The sequence below is a fragment of the Molothrus aeneus genome, unplaced genomic scaffold (assembly GCF_037042795.1).
Source record: "Molothrus aeneus isolate 106 unplaced genomic scaffold, BPBGC_Maene_1.0 scaffold_40, whole genome shotgun sequence".
In the NCBI taxonomy this organism is placed as follows: Eukaryota; Metazoa; Chordata; class Aves; order Passeriformes; family Icteridae; genus Molothrus; species Molothrus aeneus.
Window position 1 is genome coordinate 782551 of NW_027099068.1, and position 20925 is coordinate 803475.

The 20925-nt window shown below is 48.6% G+C and overlaps 1 protein-coding gene across 1 annotated transcript; it reads right to left on the minus strand.

The window, feature by feature from the left end:
* Positions 1-271: 271 nt before the first annotated feature.
* Positions 272-20218, minus strand: LOC136570840 (serine/threonine-protein kinase PAK 3-like). The gene is given in 12 exon segments (XM_066571244.1): positions 272-364; positions 1828-1965; positions 4649-4845; positions 5291-5390; positions 6233-6350; positions 7006-7118; positions 10968-11303; positions 11582-11716; positions 14989-15120; positions 15580-15617; positions 16537-16755; positions 20185-20218. Coding segments are annotated over 12 exon segments (1653 nt in total).
* Positions 20219-20925: the final 707 nt, after the last annotated feature.

Below are 20925 nucleotides of genomic sequence, written 5' to 3' on the forward strand. Positions count from 1 at the left end.
CTTGCCTCAGGACAAAATAGAGCTACCAGTCAAGAGATGCTGGACAAAGTGCAGGAACCAACCAAACAATGCATGTCTATAGAAACCTATAGGATAGGAACTAATTATAAACTATGCTTAGAAGCACAATAAATGGCTTCTCCTTGATTCACGTTGAATTGTGCAGAGTCTTTTGTCTTTTCTCCACATACTCCTACTCTAAATCCTACTCTACAGTCCTACTCTACAATCCTACTCTAAGATGGCTATGGAGAAAATGGTCCTGATATGATTATAGCACTGTTTGCTTCTCCATCCTCCTCTTCACTGAGATGATGAGTGGTCTCAGGGTGGATGCAGCCTCAGCTGATGTTACAAATGGATGCTGTTCACAAAAAAACCCCAAAAACCAAAAACAAATTAAAAAAAAAAGAAAACAAACAAATTAAAAAACAAACCAAACCAAAACAAACAAACAAACAAAAAACAAACAACAAAAATACAAAGAACAGTGAAGAGTGAACCATTACTTTCCAAGCTCAGTGCTTCACAGGCTCAATCGGGATTTCTCTGGGTCCTAAAAAGACCCAGAAAGAGGAGCAATGGCACCATCTGCTACCCAGCAGTCATGTGCAGGACCCTGCCATCACAGGCAAACCTGGCCCAGAATCCCACTCATCCATTTATTCAGGTTTCTTTATCTTGTTGGGATCTTTGCCCTGCCAGTGCTCTAGAAATGGTGCTTTCTGTCCCTGGGTTATCTTCCTTTCAGGAAACTCCAATGACTCACATAGGTCCCTGTCTTTGAAAGACAGGCACTGTGCTAATTCCCACAGGGACAGAAAGCAGTGTCTGCCTTTCCATGCCCTGCCCCTCGTGTGCTGGATGGCACCTTCCTTCCCAGCAGGGCCAGCCCAGTGGCACTGGGTCCTGCAGTTCCCTCTCTGCCACACAAGCTGGCAGGAACCCTGGCGCAGTTCCTGTCTGCTTGAGCGTGCCAGGCAGCAGATGGGGCTGGGACAAGTCCCTCCCAGCTGTCCCTGTTTGTGTGCCAGAAACCTCCAAGTGTGGGCTGGGGGGCACAAACCAGGGCCCCTCAGAGGCTCACAGTGAGCCCCCACAGCCCCTCCTGCCACAGCCAAATCTCTGACTGCTCAGCTGGGACTGGCTTCCTTGGGTTCCTCCACCACCATTTCATGTCTCTGCACCCTGCATTGCTCTACTTCAATTCTTTTGCCATTAGATAAAACTGAACACTCCACCAAATTAGAAAAGAGGGCAACAGAAACAGTCAGAGGACAGAGCACCTCTCTGCTCAGGAAATGCGGAGAAGAGGTGGAGTTATTCAGTTTTGTGAAGAACAGGCCCCAGGGAGACTTTATTGCCACTTTCCAAGACTTCAGAGTGGCTTTGAAGAAAGTGGGGGACATCTTTAACAGGGCTGGTTACAATAGGATATGGACAAATATTTTTAAACACAAAGGGCATCTAATCAGAGTAGGTCTAAGGAAGAACTTGTTTACTGGGAGCATGGTGCCACCCTGGCACAGCTTGCCCCAAGAGCTTGTAGGTGCCCCATCCCTGCAACCATTCAGGCTCCGGTGGCAAAGGGCTCTGAGCAACCTGATCTCTTTAAAGATGTCCCTGTTCATTGCAGGACACTTGCACCACAGGACCTTTACAGGGCCCTGCCAGCCCAGCCCAGTCTAGGATTCCTCACCGTTTTCATTTGAAGAGCACCAAGAGTGGAGGTGAGGAGGAAGGGGGCTCATCTGATGCCTTGGACTTGAGTGGAGGAGGAGCCCGTCCCTCAGACCCTGTTTCACCTGCAGCCCCTTCACATTTTACCTGCAGGAGCTCCTTGGCAGACCAGCGCCGCGCCTCGTCTCTCTGCAGGCAGCAGCTCAGGAAGTCACGCAGGCAAGATGAGAATAGGTTGGGCTGCTGCAGCTTTTGTCTTCCTCCTGTGGCTATCAGGAGTTGAGGCTGGGGAAAAAGGAGACACCAGGCTACACCTGCTTCTTTCCTATCTGTAACTGCTCTCCTGGGTCCCATTGATTAAGCGCCACTCTGCAGTGGCAGTTTCTGCCCTGGCAGAGACCCAGAGATGACTTTCCTTTACCAACCAAAAACCCAAACTCCGATGCAGCCACAGCTTTTCCAACATCCCACAGATCTTGCCTTGGCAGCTGATTTCATTGACTGACCTAGTTAGTGGGAACTACATCACCACAAGCACATTTCCTTCCCTGATGATTCATACCAGCTTGAGAGGCTTTTTGGAAGAAGGACTTTGCTATACTAACTCTACTATATCCAAGGGTTAGTACATGGAAAAGTATCTCTGCAGTGCTTCTTGGTCCCTTAAGAGCAGCTGCCATAAAACAAAACTAATCCAGCTTTTTGCTTTGTTCTTGAAAACAATGGGAATTGGAAGGAAAGAAAGGAAATCCACCAGGTGCTCCTCAGGTAAGGAAACAAACATTTGGAATCTCATCTTCAACACAGACACATTAAGATGCATGCACAAATGTACTGGGATGAAAACGCCTGCTTGGACACACAGGAGCCACCTGCAGCTCTGTCTCTCAGCAGCCTGAAAATTTCTGCTTTCCTTACATGGAAAAGAAAAACTTTTCATGGTCAAATCAGAAGGAGAGGTTCCATCCCTACGGTCACCCTCTACTCATTTGGCTGCTCAAGTCAATGCATTAATGGTAGGCCCATCCCAGAAAGTGCCAGGAAACAAATGGGAGGTTTTGGCAGGCTCTCCACATCACCAGGCTCTGGCTTGGTGACGTGCAGAATGTGGCTTGGGCTAGGAGAGAAACACGATCACTGAGTGTTTCAGCAGCACTGCACAAGAAGCAGAAGAGACTCTGTGGCCTTTACACACTCATGCCCCAGTTTGAAGCATGTTTCCCAGTGAGAAGAAATTGCACAGTGGGGTAAGTTCCTCTCTAAAAACCAGTGCCCTAGCAACTTTCTTGTGTTTGGGCTTCTTTTCTTCATTTCTGGAAATGTAACACCAGTTCTGAGAGGCTTGTCTTGTGGTTTTAGGGGCATCTTCACAGACAGACAAGTGGGAACAACTTGAAACCCAAAGCAAATGTTGCCTGAGAAGAGCTGGGGAGTGTTTGCCTGTGGTGAGGCTTGAGCTGTCTGGCAATCCCTTTCCATGATGTGCAGAAACATCCAGCTGCTCCCCAGAGCTCAGTCCCTCTGGGCACGCCAGCCTCTGGAAACACCTGACGATTCCAGCCTTTCTCCTGCTCAAGAGCATCTAAACTAAGCTGAGCTCCAGTTTCTTCAGCAAGGCCAAGGATGCTCACTTCCATGCAGCTGACAGTGTCCATGGAGCTCAGCAGGTCTTTCTGATACTCCTCAGGCCAAGGAATTACAGTGTAGATTGGCAAGACATTGGCTGATCGTTATCCAGTGTGGTTCGTGTGGAACCAAGCTCTAACATGCTGACAAGTCAGAGGGAGAGAGCTCATTCTGCTTTTGCAAGATGGTATTTAGAAACATAGGACACCAACTTGGAACTATTCAAACCTCAACTTGCAGAATCCATCTCAAATAGACAAAAATATGAATGGCAAGAGGCCTTGGAGTCTCCATAAAAATGCCCACCACTGTAACGATAACTCTGTGCTTGTGGCACTGAAATAGATGGTGACCAAAGAGACTTTGCTATTATCCTCTTTAACCCAAAGGAGAATTTCAAATCCAGAAATGGCAATGCACTCCCCTTGTGTACAAATAATTTATGCGGCTTTCTTTCCTTTTCCCACATCACCAGAGGTGACAAAGAGGGTTTTATCCTGACTCTCAGCTGAGCTCAGCCACTGGCCATGGTGGGGAGCTGGAGTCCTCCCTGTCATTAGAACTGTGCAGGCCAGGGATGGCCCTGCTCCTGTGGTAAAGAAACACAGCACCGGTGTCAACTGCCCACGTTGGATCCCAGCCCAGGCACCTGCCTGCAAGCTCATCAACTTGTTAAAGTACCAAGAAACAGCCAAGGGTTTGGCAAACAATTCTAACTGCAGTCGGAGAAAAACACATCCTAAACTTATCCAGGCCACCCACACACATGACTGAACCATGTACAGATGACTTGAAAGCCTGAAAGTTTCGAAGACCCACAGCATTTGGAAAAGATGCTACAGAATGGAAGAGAAGAGCTGTGTTTAAAAAATGAGAAAGCAAGCAGAACTGCTTGGGCATTGCTTTGGTAGTAGGTTTTTTCTCTTTTTCTTTTTTGTTTACTTTTCTTTTTCCTTTTTTTCTTATGTTTTCTATAAAATTGAAACTGGGAAGGTCTAACCTCCATTTCTCAGAATATTTATCACATGTCTACCCTCTCCACTGAAAAATTCTTGTCCTTCAGAAACAGAGTTCCAACATTGTTCAAAAAACAAGTGAGAAATGTCAGGCATGGCTGGAGGCCAAAATGGCAGGTTTCTGAACTGGTTAGGTTTCTGAACTGCCACTTCCCTTTCTGATACAACCAAAGCTACAGCAGATGCTGATGTGTTGCAGGGGCATTTTTAGAAGGAGACCTTGGTGGAAGCGGTGCCAGCAGATGGCAATGGGATTTTGTCCAATGGCACACAGAACATGGGACAGGTGAGAAAGACAGTGGGATCAGTGAGTATCTGCACCTTACCAAGACAGGAGTTGCATTCCAGTAAGGAACTTCTCGTTCCACCATTTCGATGCCCACGATTCCCAAAGACCATATGTCCACTTTGGGGCCATATGGTTGACCTGTCACCACTTCAGGCGCCAGCCACCCAGGAGTGCCGGCCACGCAGCTCCACCTGCCCTGCTCAGGGGTGAGCTGAGCAAAGAGGCCAAAGTCAGCTGTGGAGAAAACAACAAACCATGAAAGCCAGCTCCAATTAGGAAATAAAGCAAAAGAATTCCCCACTCTCAGGCTAAGAATGTGCTGTTGAATCTCCTGGAGAAATGTGCACGCTCGATTTCCTTGGGGCTTTAGCCAAGGGAGTATGGAATTGGCCGCTTCCAAAAAAACCCAGGTTTCTTAACGCTGCTCACAGCAGTGGACTTTATGCCCCTGAAGCTTTAGATTGTAGCTCCCTCTGTCTGGAAGGGACACACACAGAGCAACACCACTCTTGACTGCTTGTGGTTCCTTATACCTCTGTGCACGTTGCAACTGTGCCTTCAGCTCGCAGCAGGGGTCCCTGCACTGCCACCAGCACCATTTCTGGGGAGCTGGCAGTCACTCCAAGCAGCCCCACACCCACATCCCTGGAATGCTGCACCTGACCAAGAATATACTGACCCAGCTTGACAGAGCCGTCGGTTTTGAGAAGGATGTTGCAGCTCTTCACATCTTGGTGGATGACGCGGTTTGAGTGCAGAAAATGCAGTCCTTGCAGGCACTGAGCGAGAAAACAGAAACAGGAGGGCAAAAATGAGTGATGTGATTTCATCACACCAGAAAGGAAACAAAGAATCTAAAAGATTCCCTCTCCAGGGGAATGGGGAGTAATGGCAGAACAGTAATGGCCACTGAGAGGAAGAGCTTGCTGCTCCAACACTTGCAGAGCAGGACTTTTCTAAGGAAAGGCACGTCAGCTTTTGAAAGAGCAACAGCACTTGCTGTTGTAGGCTGTGCCCTGCAAACCAGCCAGGATGACTCCTGCTGCAGTGGACGTGCTTTTTCCATGCAGAGGACAAAGGAGGGGTTTTGAAAGGAAAAGTCCCTCCCTTTGGTGTGAAGCAGATCACTTTTGGGTGGGAGGCTGCATGACAAAGATTTTCTTGCTGGCCTCAGCACAGGCTTGGAAGTATCACACCAGTCACTTTCCGGAAGCAAAGAGCATTTTGGCTGCACTACTATCCTTTTCAGCTGAGGACTGTGAGACATGAGTCTTTTTTCTTTGCTGATCATTTCAAATCCTGCCACCAGCACCTTTGCTTTTACAGGCAAGGAATGCAGTGAAGACAGACTCCAGGCAAACATTTAGAGAAGCAAAATGGAGAACAGCAAATACAAATACAAGAGACAGAGCGAGAATACAACAGCAGGAGATAAGAGTACTGGCACTGAGTACAGGGAGTGCAGGGGCACTGGCAGGCCTTTCACTTGAGATGCTTTTACTTGCCCATAGAATAGCAGCAACACAGAAACAAAGCTTGGCACAGGAAATCACTCCAGCTCTGAGCCCCTGTTTCCCAGACAATCCTGCCCAAGCCCTTGGAAACACATGGGATTGCTGACCTCCCGACTGATGGCTGCCATCTCATCTTCAGACAGGTAGGTCTTGCTGATGACATTGCTCAGAGTGCCTCCATCCATGTACTCCATAACCAGCCAGAGCTCCTCACCCACAAGGTAGCTGAAAGAAGGAAACAAGGGCGTGGAGATGAATGTACATGGCTAGGTTGCTGTGTGGAAAAGACGGGTTGATTCTTCTTTTCAGGTCCCTTTGAGACAAAGACAAAATAAAGGAATAGACATTCCCTCTTGGCTGTGCATTGTTTGCCATCTGTGCAGTCTCAAGGAGAAAGGCACAGCTGAGAAAAAGGAGATGTCTTAGATGGGCAGCAAGCAAAATGTGCAGTTTAGTAACAGCCCAGATAAAAAACCTGTCACACATGGTGTTTCTGGAAAAAAGCACCTAGTCTTCCTGGCATGCATAGCAATGGAAAACAGTGGCAACAATCCAAGGGAAATCCTTGTTAGTTTACCTGGACGTAAGAAGACACTTGAAAAAAATCAAGCTCCAAAACAAAGTGGTGGCTGTGAATATAGAGATCATTGATTTAGTAAGACACGATACATCCAGGTTTTTGAACAATTTTCAAATACCATGTGCCAGTGAAGACTCATGCAGACAAAATGCAATCTCTTCCCATCCACTGGAGATGAAAGGAGCAATAATAATTAGCCAATAATTACAGCTCTATTTTCTGCCAGTGACCAAAGTGGGATTTTACCTTGCATGTTTGCAATATGTGAACAAACGTTCATGGGACAAAAGCACAACTCACCTGTCTAAACAATTGACCAGGTTGGGATTCCTATTCACCTTCATGACCATGAGTTCATTGACTTTTAGTTCCTTCTTCCTCAGTCCTTGAAGACGTATTTTCTTTATGGCCACCTAAAATGACATTGAAAATCAGTAACTTGAGAGGTTGGTGGCACGAGACCACAAGGCACATGGAGCGAGTGATTTTGCAATGACACAGCTGAGCTGTGCCAAACTGCCTTGTGATTAGGCACCGCAGTAATTAGGAACTGACGTTCCAACAGCCCATTTCTCTGCTCCCTTGGGAGCCAGTTACAGGACACGTGGGGCCACTGACATTTTGCCTTGACCACTTGGTAACAGCGGTGTCTCGGTTATCACCCACAAAGCTCTGACCACACTCTCTGCTGCTTTGTTTGCGACTCAGAAGAAGCAATCCATGCCTTAAAACTCTGTGGATACATCTTGGGCTATGGGCAGGGCTTAGGGCTTTCAGGGACGCCTTGCAGATCTCTCCCTATGTGCAGTTCCCAAGTGCAGCAGGTGGCTAAGGAACTACCGGTAACTTTCAGATGTATTTATTGGCAGCCAGAAATGAGAATTCAGGACTCTGAAGCTGTGCCCCAAAGAGCAGTGAGGTGCTCGAAGGCACCACCTTTGTTTCAGCAATGGAGAGCGAGTGAGCGCGTCCTTCTCTGAAAGGAACCGCTGCCCTCTGTGCCTTCCTTCCGGCAGCTGAGGAGGACAAAGTCCCAAATGCATTTTGCAGGCTGGCACCAGTCTGTGCTTCTTGTGCCTTTTCAGCATAGCTCTGCCCAAAGCTCCAGCCACAGCTCACACCAGAAGGGAAAGCCCTCGAGTGCAGCAGAATCTGCAGGTGCTGTTGACATTTACCTCTCCTCCTGTGGCAGTGTCGAGTGCTTTACAAACATCTCCAAAAGTCCTAGAAACAAAACAGAAGCAGAGAAAGGAGAAGCCATTTAGATCTTGCAGTGAAAGCCAGCCCACACAGGAGATCTGTGCTGTAAATGCCTAAGACCTGCAGGACACTGGAAGCATGGAGATGTCTTTGACAATGCCTTCTGAGCACACTTAGAAATTCTGATCAGCACTGACAATCTAAGCCCAGTGCCTGAACACATTTGCAGCTTGTCTGACTTCACACTTGATACCTATTCCACCAGCAAAACACCTGATGCATAGTTTTGTAAAATTAACATTGCTTGGACTCACCCACTGCCAATATTTTCCAGTTCAATGTATTTTATAATAGGATTTTCCATCTTCGCCATTCTCCCTGAGGGAAACAAAATGCAAGATGTTCACTTTAAAGCAGAGATCCCAGCTTCTAGGAGATACAAAAGGCAGCCCCACTGTCTGGGGCTCTGAGCCCTCCCTTTGTGGACAGCTGGCTAAGAACAACAGGAACAGGAACTGGAACAACAAGAAAAGAACAGCAGGTCCACAGCACAAGTGGCTGGCACAGAGACTGATTTCTAGCATCCTTTGAAGTGAGAGACCTCTTGACACAGGGAAGCACAGGGAGATACATTCAGAGACTGAGACCAGAAGAGAACACCTACCAAGGCAAGTAAGTTTGTCATCTAGAAACATTAAGGAGAGCTGGAACTAACAGTGCCTTTGTTTTCTTGGGAATAAACACTGTGAGATTTAGAAAAGGTTTCCTACTTGCTAAGATTAAATGCACCTGGACATCTAGAATCAATTCCTCTGAACAGATGTCAAGTTCAGAACAGGAGGAATTATTGCCAAGTGTTCCCATCTTTTCCAGCTTGCAGCAGTTTGCCAGAAGAATGCCTCTGCGTTTGTAAACCAGAGCAGCTCATGCTAGAAGCAATCCCGACGGGGCTTTCAGCGTCAGGACCCTCACCCTTTATGAGCAGGCTGAGCTCAAAGACGCCCTTGCCCGTGCCCGCGTGAAGAACCACGCCGCTTCTCTTCACCCCGACAGCGCGGATCAGTCGCTCCCATTGCACTCGCCCTCTCGGCACCGCACACGTCCCCATCTTCCCAACTCGGCACGGCGGGCATGGGCACAGAGGACAGCAGTGCTCCTCAGGCGCCCTGTGACACAGAGAGCTGCCCAGAGGAGATGCTGACCCTCTTGTGAGTCCAGGCCGTGCGACGCAGCAGCCGGCCCAGAGAAGGGGCTGCTGCCTCAGGCAGCTCCGCGCTGCAGCAGCCGGGCAGCAGCAGGACCCTCCCAGCCAAGGAAGGCTCAAGCCTCTGCACTCCCACCAGCCCTCAGGGGCAGGGCAGCGACCACAACAAGGCTGGCAAAGCCCAAGCATGAGCACTGACAGGCACTGACTGGAAGAAGCCAGAGTGAGCCTGAGCCCCGTACAAGCTGTTGCCCCCATTCAGGACACAACAGGATGGGCTTTGAGATCAGCCACACCGAGGCGCAGATCAGTGCCCTTTTTGTCCCAACAGGTGATGGTAGACACAGAATCCACTGGGCTCTCTTCTCAACCCTACCAGATCTTATCTGAGAGCACAGCACTGGCAGCTGTTAAGGGCAAGAAGCAGATTCATTGGGTTGTGATGCAGAATCACAAAGGGCTTGATGTGTTCTCCTAGAGACTGATCTCAGCAGAGCTTCTGCCAGTGGCTAGGACTCAAGCAGTCACAGCCTTCTGCTGATCCAGGAACAATGCCTGCTTCTGCCTTCGGCAGAGAGGGAAGCCCAGGCAAACTCCAGCCAGTCTAAGCTGCCCTCAGAGGCAGCAGGAACACCCAGAGCTCTCTCTTGCTGCCTCGGAGCAACGCCAGCACTTCTGTGACACTAAACTGAGGAGAACCCTTTAGTACAGCTATGCTGACACGTGCACACAATACACTGTCCCTCAGATAAGAAAGATACCAGACGTACTCAGTTGCTCCAGGGAGTCACCCGCCATCTCCTGTTGCTGAGCAGCAGCTGGGTCAGCACGGGACGTGAACCAAGTGCTCAGGCTCCACTTCTTCAGCTGGAGAGCAAAGGCTCCTTGGGACAGCACTGCTGCTTCTGCAGCAGCTTCAGTGTCAGAGTCGGTGTAGATCTGAGACAAGAAATGAGTTTATGTCAGGAAGGTGTGGCAGAGATTGCCCTGAAATGCAAGAGAGATTGCCATTTGAAATGCAAGCCCTTAGGAAGCTGCTGTCAGCCACATGCAGAGCTCTTCAACTGGATTGCTTTGGATGTCCACTTGTGAAACCAAATGGTCAAAACCAAAGGCTGGTTTTACTCGAGGTCATAGCCAGTTTCTTGTTCTAAAGGATGACTGCAGCAACGACCGCTCCACTTCCTCCCAAAGACTCCTTTCCCCCTCCTAGGTCTGCAGATACATTTGCAGCTCCTCATTCTAATGTTCTACCTCCTGCCATGAAATTCTCTTTTTCTGCACCTTCCTCAGGACGTGCTCATCCTGCAGCATCTCTGGATGGTTCAGTTCCTGGGCCTCATGCCAGCCTTGGGGCTCTTGGTTGCCCGTCATTTGCTGGAACTCTCTGCAGGCTGCCAGGTAGGATGGCAACACTTCCACCTCAAGTCAAACAGAACAAAGCAGTCAGAGACTACAGCTTGTCCCCGTCAGCCAGGAGTCATCGACTGGGAAGAAAGTAGAGAAAAGGACAGGAGCAGATTCACAAGGGATACAGACAGCTTGTAGCTCGTATTCCAGATCTATGTGAGTGACCATGTTCACCTGCAAAAACACCTCAAGAAACAAGGTCACCTGGAAGAAGCCAGCAGGAGTTCATTCGGATGACTGCTGGCTAAATGGCCAAGGGAGTAATGCCACTGTCTAGAGCATCAGCTGAGATTCAGCAGACCAGGAAGTGCCCTTCAGAGCAGCTCTGACAGAGGCCTCATCAGGATGGCACTCAGAGGCATCACCCACCCCCTGCTGCTCTGCACTGGAAAGGCAAGGAGGGCAGAAACCACCCCTTGGGTGACTGCAGTGGCTATTGCTGTTTCACTCGCTTTTCTAGAGCCTTTTGTTCCTGAAGGAGGCGATTAATTTTCTCTTTGATGATTTTAATTTTTTCGTCTAGCCTCTGCTTCCTTGCCTTGATCCTAGCCTCAGTTTCCTGCAGCTGTGCCTGCATCTGTTCATCAATTTTCTGTAAACAACAACGGAAAGGACTCTCTTTCATGCGTGGAGTGGCTGCCATTCCTTCATTCACCTGTTTTTGTTGATTGCCCCTCTGCATAGCGAGATTCTTCTCCTCTTGGATGTCTTCATTCCTCCTCTTTGCTGCCATGATGTCACTCTGAGCTTCAGGCAGCTCTGCTTGTGGCTCTGCCTTGATGTTCTGTACACACAAAAGCAGAGCAAGTGACTGAGAGCTGCCATCAAGATCAACTTTTCCCTCTTTTAGCCTCAAAATCACATTTATTCAGCCCCTTCTTTCTGCTTCTCTACCCAGCTCTGCTTCCACTGTAACCATCCTGTCCTGGTGCTGGTCTCTGCAGATTCCAAGGCTCTGTCCTTTCAGTGCCTGTGGGACTTCCTGGCCTCCTCAGTCCCAGGAGCTCTGGTTTATGCCCCTCTTCCTGCCCTTCCCTCTGTCCCCCGGCCAGTCAGGCTAACCTGGCCATTCTCCTCTGGCTCTTCCACCTGCTGCCCGAGCTGCTCTTCCTGCTCTCGGGCAGGGAACAGCTCTCCCTGAATCTGGCACGGCATCTCAGATAAGGCAGTCTGCTCCTGCTCTTTCTCTAGAAGCACCTGCACAGAAAGCAAGAGAAGATGGGTTTCAACTTCCCGTACGACCTTTGTGGGCCAAGACTCAAAGACTGCTGGGCTCACACGCTCCCAAAGCACTGTGATGCTGCTCTGCTGGGTCCTTCTCTGCCCGTGGGGAGCCACAGATTCCAAAGTGACCCTGGCCCTACAATCAGGGGCCATCTGGGACTGAAGCTCCAACAGCCTCTCAGGCAGCTGACAGGGAAGGTGTGGCATTTCTCAAGGGTCTGGTGAGGGCCTCCCTCTGCTTCTGCCATGTCCTGTTTGTCTTTCAGTGGTGACTGACACCCCGCCCTGTCCCATAGCTCCATCCTGGCCCTGCAGGTGGCTTCCTGGGTGAGCTCACTCCTTGTGAGAGACACTTCTGGAGTTCACATTCCCTTCAGGCCTGCACCAGCATTCCTCCTTCCTGACATCTACACTCTTCTTAGAAAATGGGGTCATTCAGGAGATAAGGATGCATGCAAAGATCTCTGATGGAAGTCAGAGAACCTCTATGGCCATCTCAGTATATGGAGGAGGACCAAGGTGTTTCTTCTCCCTCTTTTGTCAACTGAGAATTCTGACCAGCAGTAACAGAGTTTCTCATAAGGCCCCATTAACAAATGCACTTACACAGCCCTGGGGATGCCAGCGAAGGAAACCATGTGTCATGTAATGCATGTATGGGCAAAGTCACCAGATCCCAGCTACAGCATGGGACAGTTCCACTCCCTTAGGACATGCAAAATTTAAAGGATAAAAAGAAGGCTTCAGGTCAGAAAAGGCTGGAGTAGGAAAACATGAGGGGAAAAAACAACCATCTCTAGAGGGGGAAACATCTCTGCCTGCTCAGGATCAGTCAATGGAACTTGTCTCTACTCCTCTCCTGAAGGGATGCCTTGTGGTGAGCTTTGCATCTTCCACTGCTTTGGAGCAGAGCCAGGAAGATTCAAATAGACAGATAGACAGACAGATCTCATTTTTATAATCTCTCTTTACTGTGCTGTGGTATTTACATTCTTTGAACACAGAGAGATATAATTCTCTCTCCTAGGTTTTTTTAAGGGGAGGTAGTGAGAAACTTAGAGAAGAAGAGAAAACAATTATTATGTCTACTTGCTGTTCTTGTTGTTTAGTACATGTAGAATGTGTTCTAGTGATTGTTTACTAAAAGTGATTTGTTAATTGGATTTTAGTGATAGTTGTTTAGCTTGATTAGTTAATTAGATAAAAGCTGTGTCGTGACTGTCTGGAGGCAGTCACAAGTTTTTCTTTAGTAGCTTTTTAGTATAGTATCTCTTTAGTATAGTTTTAATATAGTACTAGTGTGATATAACATAGCTTAAGAAAGCATTTGTTTAACCTTCTAAATCATAGAGTCAAAGCACATTATTCGCCACGTGGGGGTCACCCTGAATCAATACTGTCCTTTCTGTCGCTACACACATCAACACTCGGTAGCAGTGCCCCGATCTGCAGCCATCCTGAACTTGCTCTCCTGTTGCTTCAGTAACCCACACTCTTGGGGAATCTGGAGCGTGTGGGTCCTTATGGAATGCAATCAGACCCAGAGCGTTGCACTGGGAACTGCACTCTGTGCATCTGTGCTCGGGCAAGTTCTTCTCTTGGACTCGAGCACACTGATGGTGCTAAAGTGGCTGGAATCAGAAATGCAGCCCAGCCCCTCCCAGCTCCTCTAATCTCTGAGCACCAGCTGGAATGCAAGGGCATTGATTTCCTGCTCAATTCCCAAATACAACACACACTGATTCCCTGGGCTGCCAAAAGACACGGGAGCCGTTAACCTGAAAGTGATGTGTTTCTGCCAGTGCTGGAAAAGGGCAGGAAAGATTGAGAAAAAGCTCCCTTGCTCCCTGGAGAAGGTGAAATTACACAAGGCTTCTCCTTCTAGCGAACAAACAAACAAAATATGAAAGTGTTACCTACTCCAGTGTCTAAAGCACTTGGATGCAGTGAAGGGATGTTTGGCAGGGAAACAGCCCTTGTGCTGAGCATTGGATCTGTGGATCTAAGGCAGGGATCTATGGAAGTCTGCCTGAAGGTCCCTCATGAGCCCCCATTGTCCAGGCTAAAGCTCCCTCAGCACCTCCTCGCTGGCCTTGTGCTGCACCCCTTGCCCAGCTCCCCTGTCCTTCTGTGCACGCGCTGCAGCCCCTCAAGGACTTTCTGCTTCCCAGGGCCCACAGCTGCACCCAGCACTGCAGCGGTGGCCGCAGCGCTGCCAGCACAGGCCACGCTCCCTGCCCTGCTCCTGCTGCCCCCCTGCTGCTGACACGGCCACCGTGCCCTGGCCCTTCTTGGCCCCCTGGCCACACGCTGCCTCATCTTCAGCGGCTCAAGGCCGCCAGCCCTGCGTCCTTTTGGCCCACGCAGCTCCCCAGCCACAAAGGTGCCCATTTCACTTCAGATACAGCAGGCATCATTGCAAGGTGTACATCCTGGTTTTAGCATTACAAGACAGCAGTCAAGGACTTGCAGCTTTGCTCCCACTCCAGGCTCCAATGCAGTTTTCAAAGCAAACTACACAATAGAAGGTATCAACAGACACATGCAATGTCTGGTTTTTGCCTCAGAAGAAGGGTTCAGAACTACTCACTTTGTTTCTTTTGCCACACTAGACAAGAATGGCCCCCCCAGCTTCATGGACAACACAGTCATCTCCTTGCAGCTTATCAAAGACCAAGAAACAGGCAGACTCAGAGCACCTATCTGCTCTGCTACTGGCTGCTCTGCCTGAAGAGGCAGAAGAGCAACCTGACTACAAAGGCACCAAAATCCCTGACTTCAAGCAGCAGCTCTACATCCCCAGCGTGTCTCTGAAATAGTCCTAAGTAAGCACACCCAAGAAGTTTGTGGGGACAAAGCACCACAAAGAGTTGTGTGGTCAGATCAACATTTTTTTGTGCCTGCAGCTACTTGGCCAGTCTGTGCAGGGGTACAGGTCCCTCCACGCCACAGTGTCCCCTGTGTATCCGACAAGGCTGAGCACAGTGTCTTTGACATGCTCCCTGCTCTGGGATCAGGGAGCATTCATGCTCCAGGCTGGCCCCTATCAAAATGCCAGGAAGCTGCTGCCTAAGCATGACAGATCAAAGCCCATTGTCCAGCTGCCAGAGGCTGGGGGCAATCACCAGGTCCTGGCAGGACTCCAGCACTCAGCATCCTCAGCCAGCAACAGCAAGTGCCGGCTGGTCAGAAACTTGCAGCTCTGCCTTGCACCAAAGACAGCAGCACACACAACTGGCACTTACTGGCTCAGAATGGTCAGGCTGTGGTGTGACCACAGCTGGAGGCTGGCGCTCATCCACCTCATTTGCCTCCTCTTTGGCCTCCTCTCCATGAGCAGAGGGAGCCAGAGGAGAGACTGCTGTTGGTTCTGTGATCTGTGGACAGACAGCAGTGTGAGGGACAGAAAGTTACCTACAATTTATAACCTTATTTCTATTCAGCACTTTATTCTACTCAGCTCTATTTCTACAACCAGCTGTACTAAGGACAAATCAGAAACTTTGATAACAATGGGATTCTAAGTCACTGCGACTGAATTTAAATGGGCTAATTCAACAGAATTGCTAATAGTTCTGAATTAGACATTATGCCCTGGCTGCTATCAAGAAGCAACATTCTCTCTGCAAAATGAGCTTTTCATTCCTTGAAAGTTCTGAAATGGAAAATCAGGAAAAAGCCAGCGATGCCTTTGTTATTGCTGCTGCAGACATGGAAATGGATTTTCTTTCAGCCTACCCAGCTGGCCCTCTACACTCTGCTGCCACAGGCCAAGCTCACAGCTTGCTCTACAATTCTTAAGCACCAGGAACATGAAATGTTCCTTTCTCACTCACCTCAGGATCAGCACCTCTGAATACACGGATCATGTGATCTGGAGTGGGCAAGGGAAAATGAACAAGGGCTGTGAGAAAACTGCCTGGGCTGCTGAATCCCACAGAAGAGAAGAAGTCAACCCAAACAGAGAGTATTTTTCTTTATCAACATCCCTTCACGTGACATACTTCTTTCACACAGCCAGCAAGAGATCAGGACAATAATCTTGGTTGTGCCTACACCAGTAAATGAATACAAACGTGATCAAGGAAATGCAAATTGTTCTTCAACACTCAATGCTTCTGTTCTGTTCAATGGATAAAGCAACTCTTGTTCTCTTGTCTTTCAGGTACTTTTTTAAAAAACAGAAGTTGCATGCACTAATTCCCATTAAGCTGCCGAAAACAGTCACCCAGAAAAGCTTCCCCAAAATCCCCCTGAGCTGTGGCAGTTCTACTGTGAAACAGCACAGCAGCAGCTCCAGGGCTCAGGAGCAGACACTCATGGCTTTAGAGTTTGCACTTCACTGCAAAGGGAATCACTATTTTAGCACTCAGTCAAGGGTCAAAATAGACAGTCAAATCCTTTCATTACAAAATTTAGAATAAAAGAAGCTTTCCCTCAGTTCTGGGGAGAACTACAAAGTCTTTAGAAGGCCTTCTGAGAAGGCCTCCCAGTCTGCATTTTGGAAGTTGTCCTGCTTGATCCAGCAAACTGAGGAAATGACAGACTCTGCTGCCACAGACTCTCCCGTGGAGGGAACAGAAGCCCTGCAGGTTCCCTTGCAAATGCTGCCCCTGTGGCTACAGGCACCCCCTTTTTAGCTGAACGCCCTGACAGGAGCTTTACCAAACCACTGGCATCCTAATGCTCCTTCTCTTTCAAAATCAACCCAGTCACTAAGAAAGAGCAGGAAGACATGCAAAAGCCAGGTTAGCTTACACCCTAACCTAAATAGAGTTGAAACCTCTACTTACTTGCCAGGCTAGTCATGAAATAGGCGGAATAAACAGTGCCATACATGGTGCAAACTGCAGCAGCGAGTTGCTCAATCATTGTAGCACTGTTGTTCAAGTTTACCCCAGCACTACAAAAGCCAAGACTCCTGTCAGTGTGCAGCTACACACTGACAAAGGCCACAATCAGGAGGATGCTCCTGATCTCAGCAAGCCCTAGGGCTGCTCTGGCACTGAGGCCTTCCGTGCAACAAGGCAACCTTCTGATGTCACCACGACGATGTGGCAACCATGCCCTGATATCACAAAGCAAAGTATGACAAAGCAAAGCATCACAAAGCATGTTAGTCTGTGAATTTATGCAAAGCAGTAACCAACCTTCCCTACAGCAAACACAAAATGGCCTTGGAAGTTCTCCTCTGACACAAAGCAGCACAAACTCCCCCCATGGGCCAAACCCTGTTGTTCAAGGGATCCAAGAGGAACTCCAAGAGTGCCCCAAGCACCTACAGCCTGTACCCCAAGTGAGCATTCAGATGGGACCCAAGCAAAGGAAACCAGACCAAGAAAATGGCCCAAAGCATTGTACAGAACCAGGAGAGAAAGCACTATTGGCATAGCAGCTGAAGTAATTCCTAACAAATCACCCCATATATCTGCATGTTTATTGGATGTTCCCAGGGCTGCTGTGTATGTACATCTCTTCCTCTGCTCTGCCTTTCTTCCCCTTTGGCAGCAGTGGACCTGGCAGCATCTGCCCGCCAGCAGCAGCTGCTCCAAGCTGGGAACGCGGCTGGTGGTGCTGATTTCCAGAGGCTCCTGTGTCCCAGGGAAGCCAAGGCAGGAGCAGTTGAACGGTGCTGGCGCTGATGCTGCTCTGTGCCAGAGAGCCCCGGCTGGGCAGGGCACGGTGCCCACTGCGCTGCGGGCTCCTTCTCCTGCCAGAGCTGGGCACACCTGGGAGCAAGGCATGGCAACCTTTGGGCAAACCAAGGGGTTTCTGGGGCTGCACTGCTCTGCACACACCCAGCTCACCTGCAGCACAGAACCTTGGTCCCCCAAAAGGTAAACAAGATGGAAACAGCTGGAAAAGATCTCATTTCAACCATTCTTTATGCTTCAATAGAAATGACCAAAATGAAAGTTACCGAGCAGGGCCCGATCCACACTGCCAGCTCAGTGTGAGAAAAGAGGCATTACTTTATTTCAGTGCTGGGTGCGTGGGGAATCGCTTCCCTGAAACATGCACACCCACGTGTGTGTATCCATGGAACTAAGACATTCCTTTCATTACTTTTATTCATTTCTTTGCTCAAACTCACAGGCTAAACATTCTCACAAAGTATTTGACATGTTTAAATCACTTCCCCAAAATTACTGACATTTAGAGTAGTGGTCTCTTGAGGGTCTCTCGTGGTCATGTGGTGAACATCCCATTCCTCAAATTCTCCTTCCATGGTTAAGATCCTTCTTCTCCTTGAATGCATTGCAGCTACCTCCTCAGTAGGCCCACTGTCTTTATTCTCAAGGCTAAGATATCCACTTGCACACATTAACCACTGGGTTGAGGGAAGGTATGACTCAGCACCACCTGTTAAAGCTTAACAAATTCACAATTTGTTGCCGGTAAACACTTCCCCAACATCTCTTGTTCCTTCTCTGGGAATCAAACACAAGCATTTTGTGAGCACTGAGCCCAAGGCCGCCTCCAACCCTCCTGTCACCCACCAGCCCTTCTCTCTTCACAAACAGCAGGTCCAGCAGTGCCTTCCCTCACCGGCTCAGTCACCAGCTGTGTCAGAAGTTCTCTGTCACACACTCCAGGAACATCCTGGACTGTTTGCTCTCCGCTGCACTCTGTTGCCAGCAGACATCCCCACCCTGTTCCACAGCCCTTGCAGAACCCTGCACCTACTATCCCCGGGCACCTGGGAAGGGGAGGCAGTCACGGAAGAGATGCACCAGCTGCACTGGGCAGGAACCAAAACCCTCTCGCGGCACAGCTGCTGGCCTGTGTCTGGCACAGCTCCGGCTGCCCCACTCCTCATGGGCTTTTGGCTGGAAATGCAATTGCACTTTCTGCCTCATGTAGAAATACCAGGGCTGCACAAACAACGGCCAGCAGGCCACAGCCCAAAGGCACTGCAGCATGGAGTTGAGAAGGAAGAAGACCCTTCCCCAATTCCTAACCATACCAAAAAATACCACCATAATTGGGACTTTTAATCTTCTGAATGTAGAGTTGATTCACAGGGTGACAAGGGAATCTTCCAATGGAGTTGAAGTTTGGTAGAGTTTTTATTCTGAGTCCTACTCAGACTGTTGATTTGAAAATTTATTTTAAAATATTTTTTAAAAGGCTGTGCAGTCATATGGTTTTGTTCTAATACCAAAATGGCTAGATGAAATGTACTGGCATTTTAATTACATACAAACTGATTAGTCTGTAAAAGCTTTCCTGCAGAATAGCCACTAAACAAGAAATGAAAATCTGTGGACTGTTGACTTTGCAAAATTCTACTACATTTACCAGACAATGAGGCATTTTTATTTAGATCATAGAGCAAATTAATTCCTATGGATAACTTGATTTGGATAAACCTGTTGATTTCAAATTAAAATTGCCAGCATGTACTAAGTGGAAATCTGAATACTCACTTCTATGAGATATGAATTATTAGATAGTCATTGTTCACCATAATAACAAAAATTAACATTCTGGCTATTTTTTTTTTACTTATTGTCAGCTCTTCAACACTCTTTGTAACATCAGAGTTTGTAGCAAGGTGAACCATGGGTTGGTGGAGCATTGCAGAAGGCTCCTGTGTCAGCACTAAATGTTCACATTTACCATGGCATCACTTCTTGCCTTTAATTCCAAGCTACAGCTCAGTTCCTGCAGTATAGATTCACACTTGTAGTCTGTATTTGCAGCTGGTTCTTACTTCCCTGTCCAGAAAAAAATCATGCTTGGATCTCAAATCAAAATGAAACAAGGACAGAGTCAGGTTCTGGATAGGCATAGCAAGAACTAAGAGATTCTTTTTGCAAATATGTTGAAAAGTTGTTTGTAGATACTGCAAAAATGGCAGATTAAGGACTTGCACTCTAACTTGCAAGCTGAGGTTTGCCTGCTATTTCTGGACTGATTTCTTGAGGCCAGACACTGAACCTAATCAGTAAGAAAATCAAAACCACAGGAGTAGTTTGGAGAATATTGTAAATTATTCTGTCATGATGCTTTTTGCCTAAAAGTTCTGGCCATCATCCGATTGGAGTAATTAGAGGGGATCAAAGCCATCATTCTGTGCCTGTGCACACAGTTCCTTCCCAGGAGCAATCCATGAAGCAACGCTGACGAATCCACACCAGCAGCTGTTGCCACACAGTCATGAAGCAGAGAATATGTATTTCTGCTACACTTGGACAGCTGAAGATGCCTCTGCTGAGCTAATTTTAGTGACTGCTCACCACAGATGAGACCTTGTGGTCAGTCTCCAACAAGTCAGGGCAGTTAATATTCTGCCTAAGTGAAGTAAGTCTAGCAATACATAGGCCATGGAGCCTGAGGAAAGCCAGCAGCTGTGGGAGATTTAATTTGTTTCCGTATCTTTCTCTTTACTAATTTATTGCAGTCAATTATTTAAAGAATGGAAACTTTTGGCATACCATTGGCTGGAAGGTTGGTCAATCTTCCATTCATGACTCCTCTGAAAGCATCACCCCAGTGTTTTTATCAGTAACTCTTCCATTATTATGGCTCACACAGCATTTCCTGCAGCTCTTCCTGGAGTCAGGGAAAGGCACCAGGAGGAGGGGGAGAAAGCTGTGTGCAGAGACTGTGTCAGATAAAGAGACATTTGTTTCCTCTTATTTGACTGAATGGCTGCAGGAACCTCGCTAGCACTGCTAGCACTGCTGGCAAGGCGGCCTTTTGCAGGGCTGGGCAGAGTTTGGGGCCCAGGATCCCTCCTCTCCGTGGGACACCAGGGTAAGCAGCCCCTGTGCCAGCCAGGAGCAGAGGTTCTGTGACTCTGCCCTGGGCAGAGGGACCTGCCACTGTCCTGAGCTCCTGCCGCGGGTCCTCTGGGGCAGCTCCTGCTCTGCAGGGATGATGGGCGCAGCTGGGGGGTGGCTGCAATGGAGGGTGGCTTCCAGTGTGCTCTGTTGGTCTGCCACACTGGAGCCAACAGAGCTTCTGGAAGGAGCCTCCTCTTGTGAGCTGCTGGAGCTGGAGCTGGCGCTGGCCACAGAGCCGCTGCTCTCATCCCTGGCAGGACCAGAGCACAGCAGCCTCTGGGCCTCCTTGCTGCACAATGACAGTGAGGAGGCCATGGACCAGAGGTTCAGTATGAATGACTCAGTTTCCTGATAAACTGTGCTAAGAAAACCCTGCATCCCTCCTGCCAG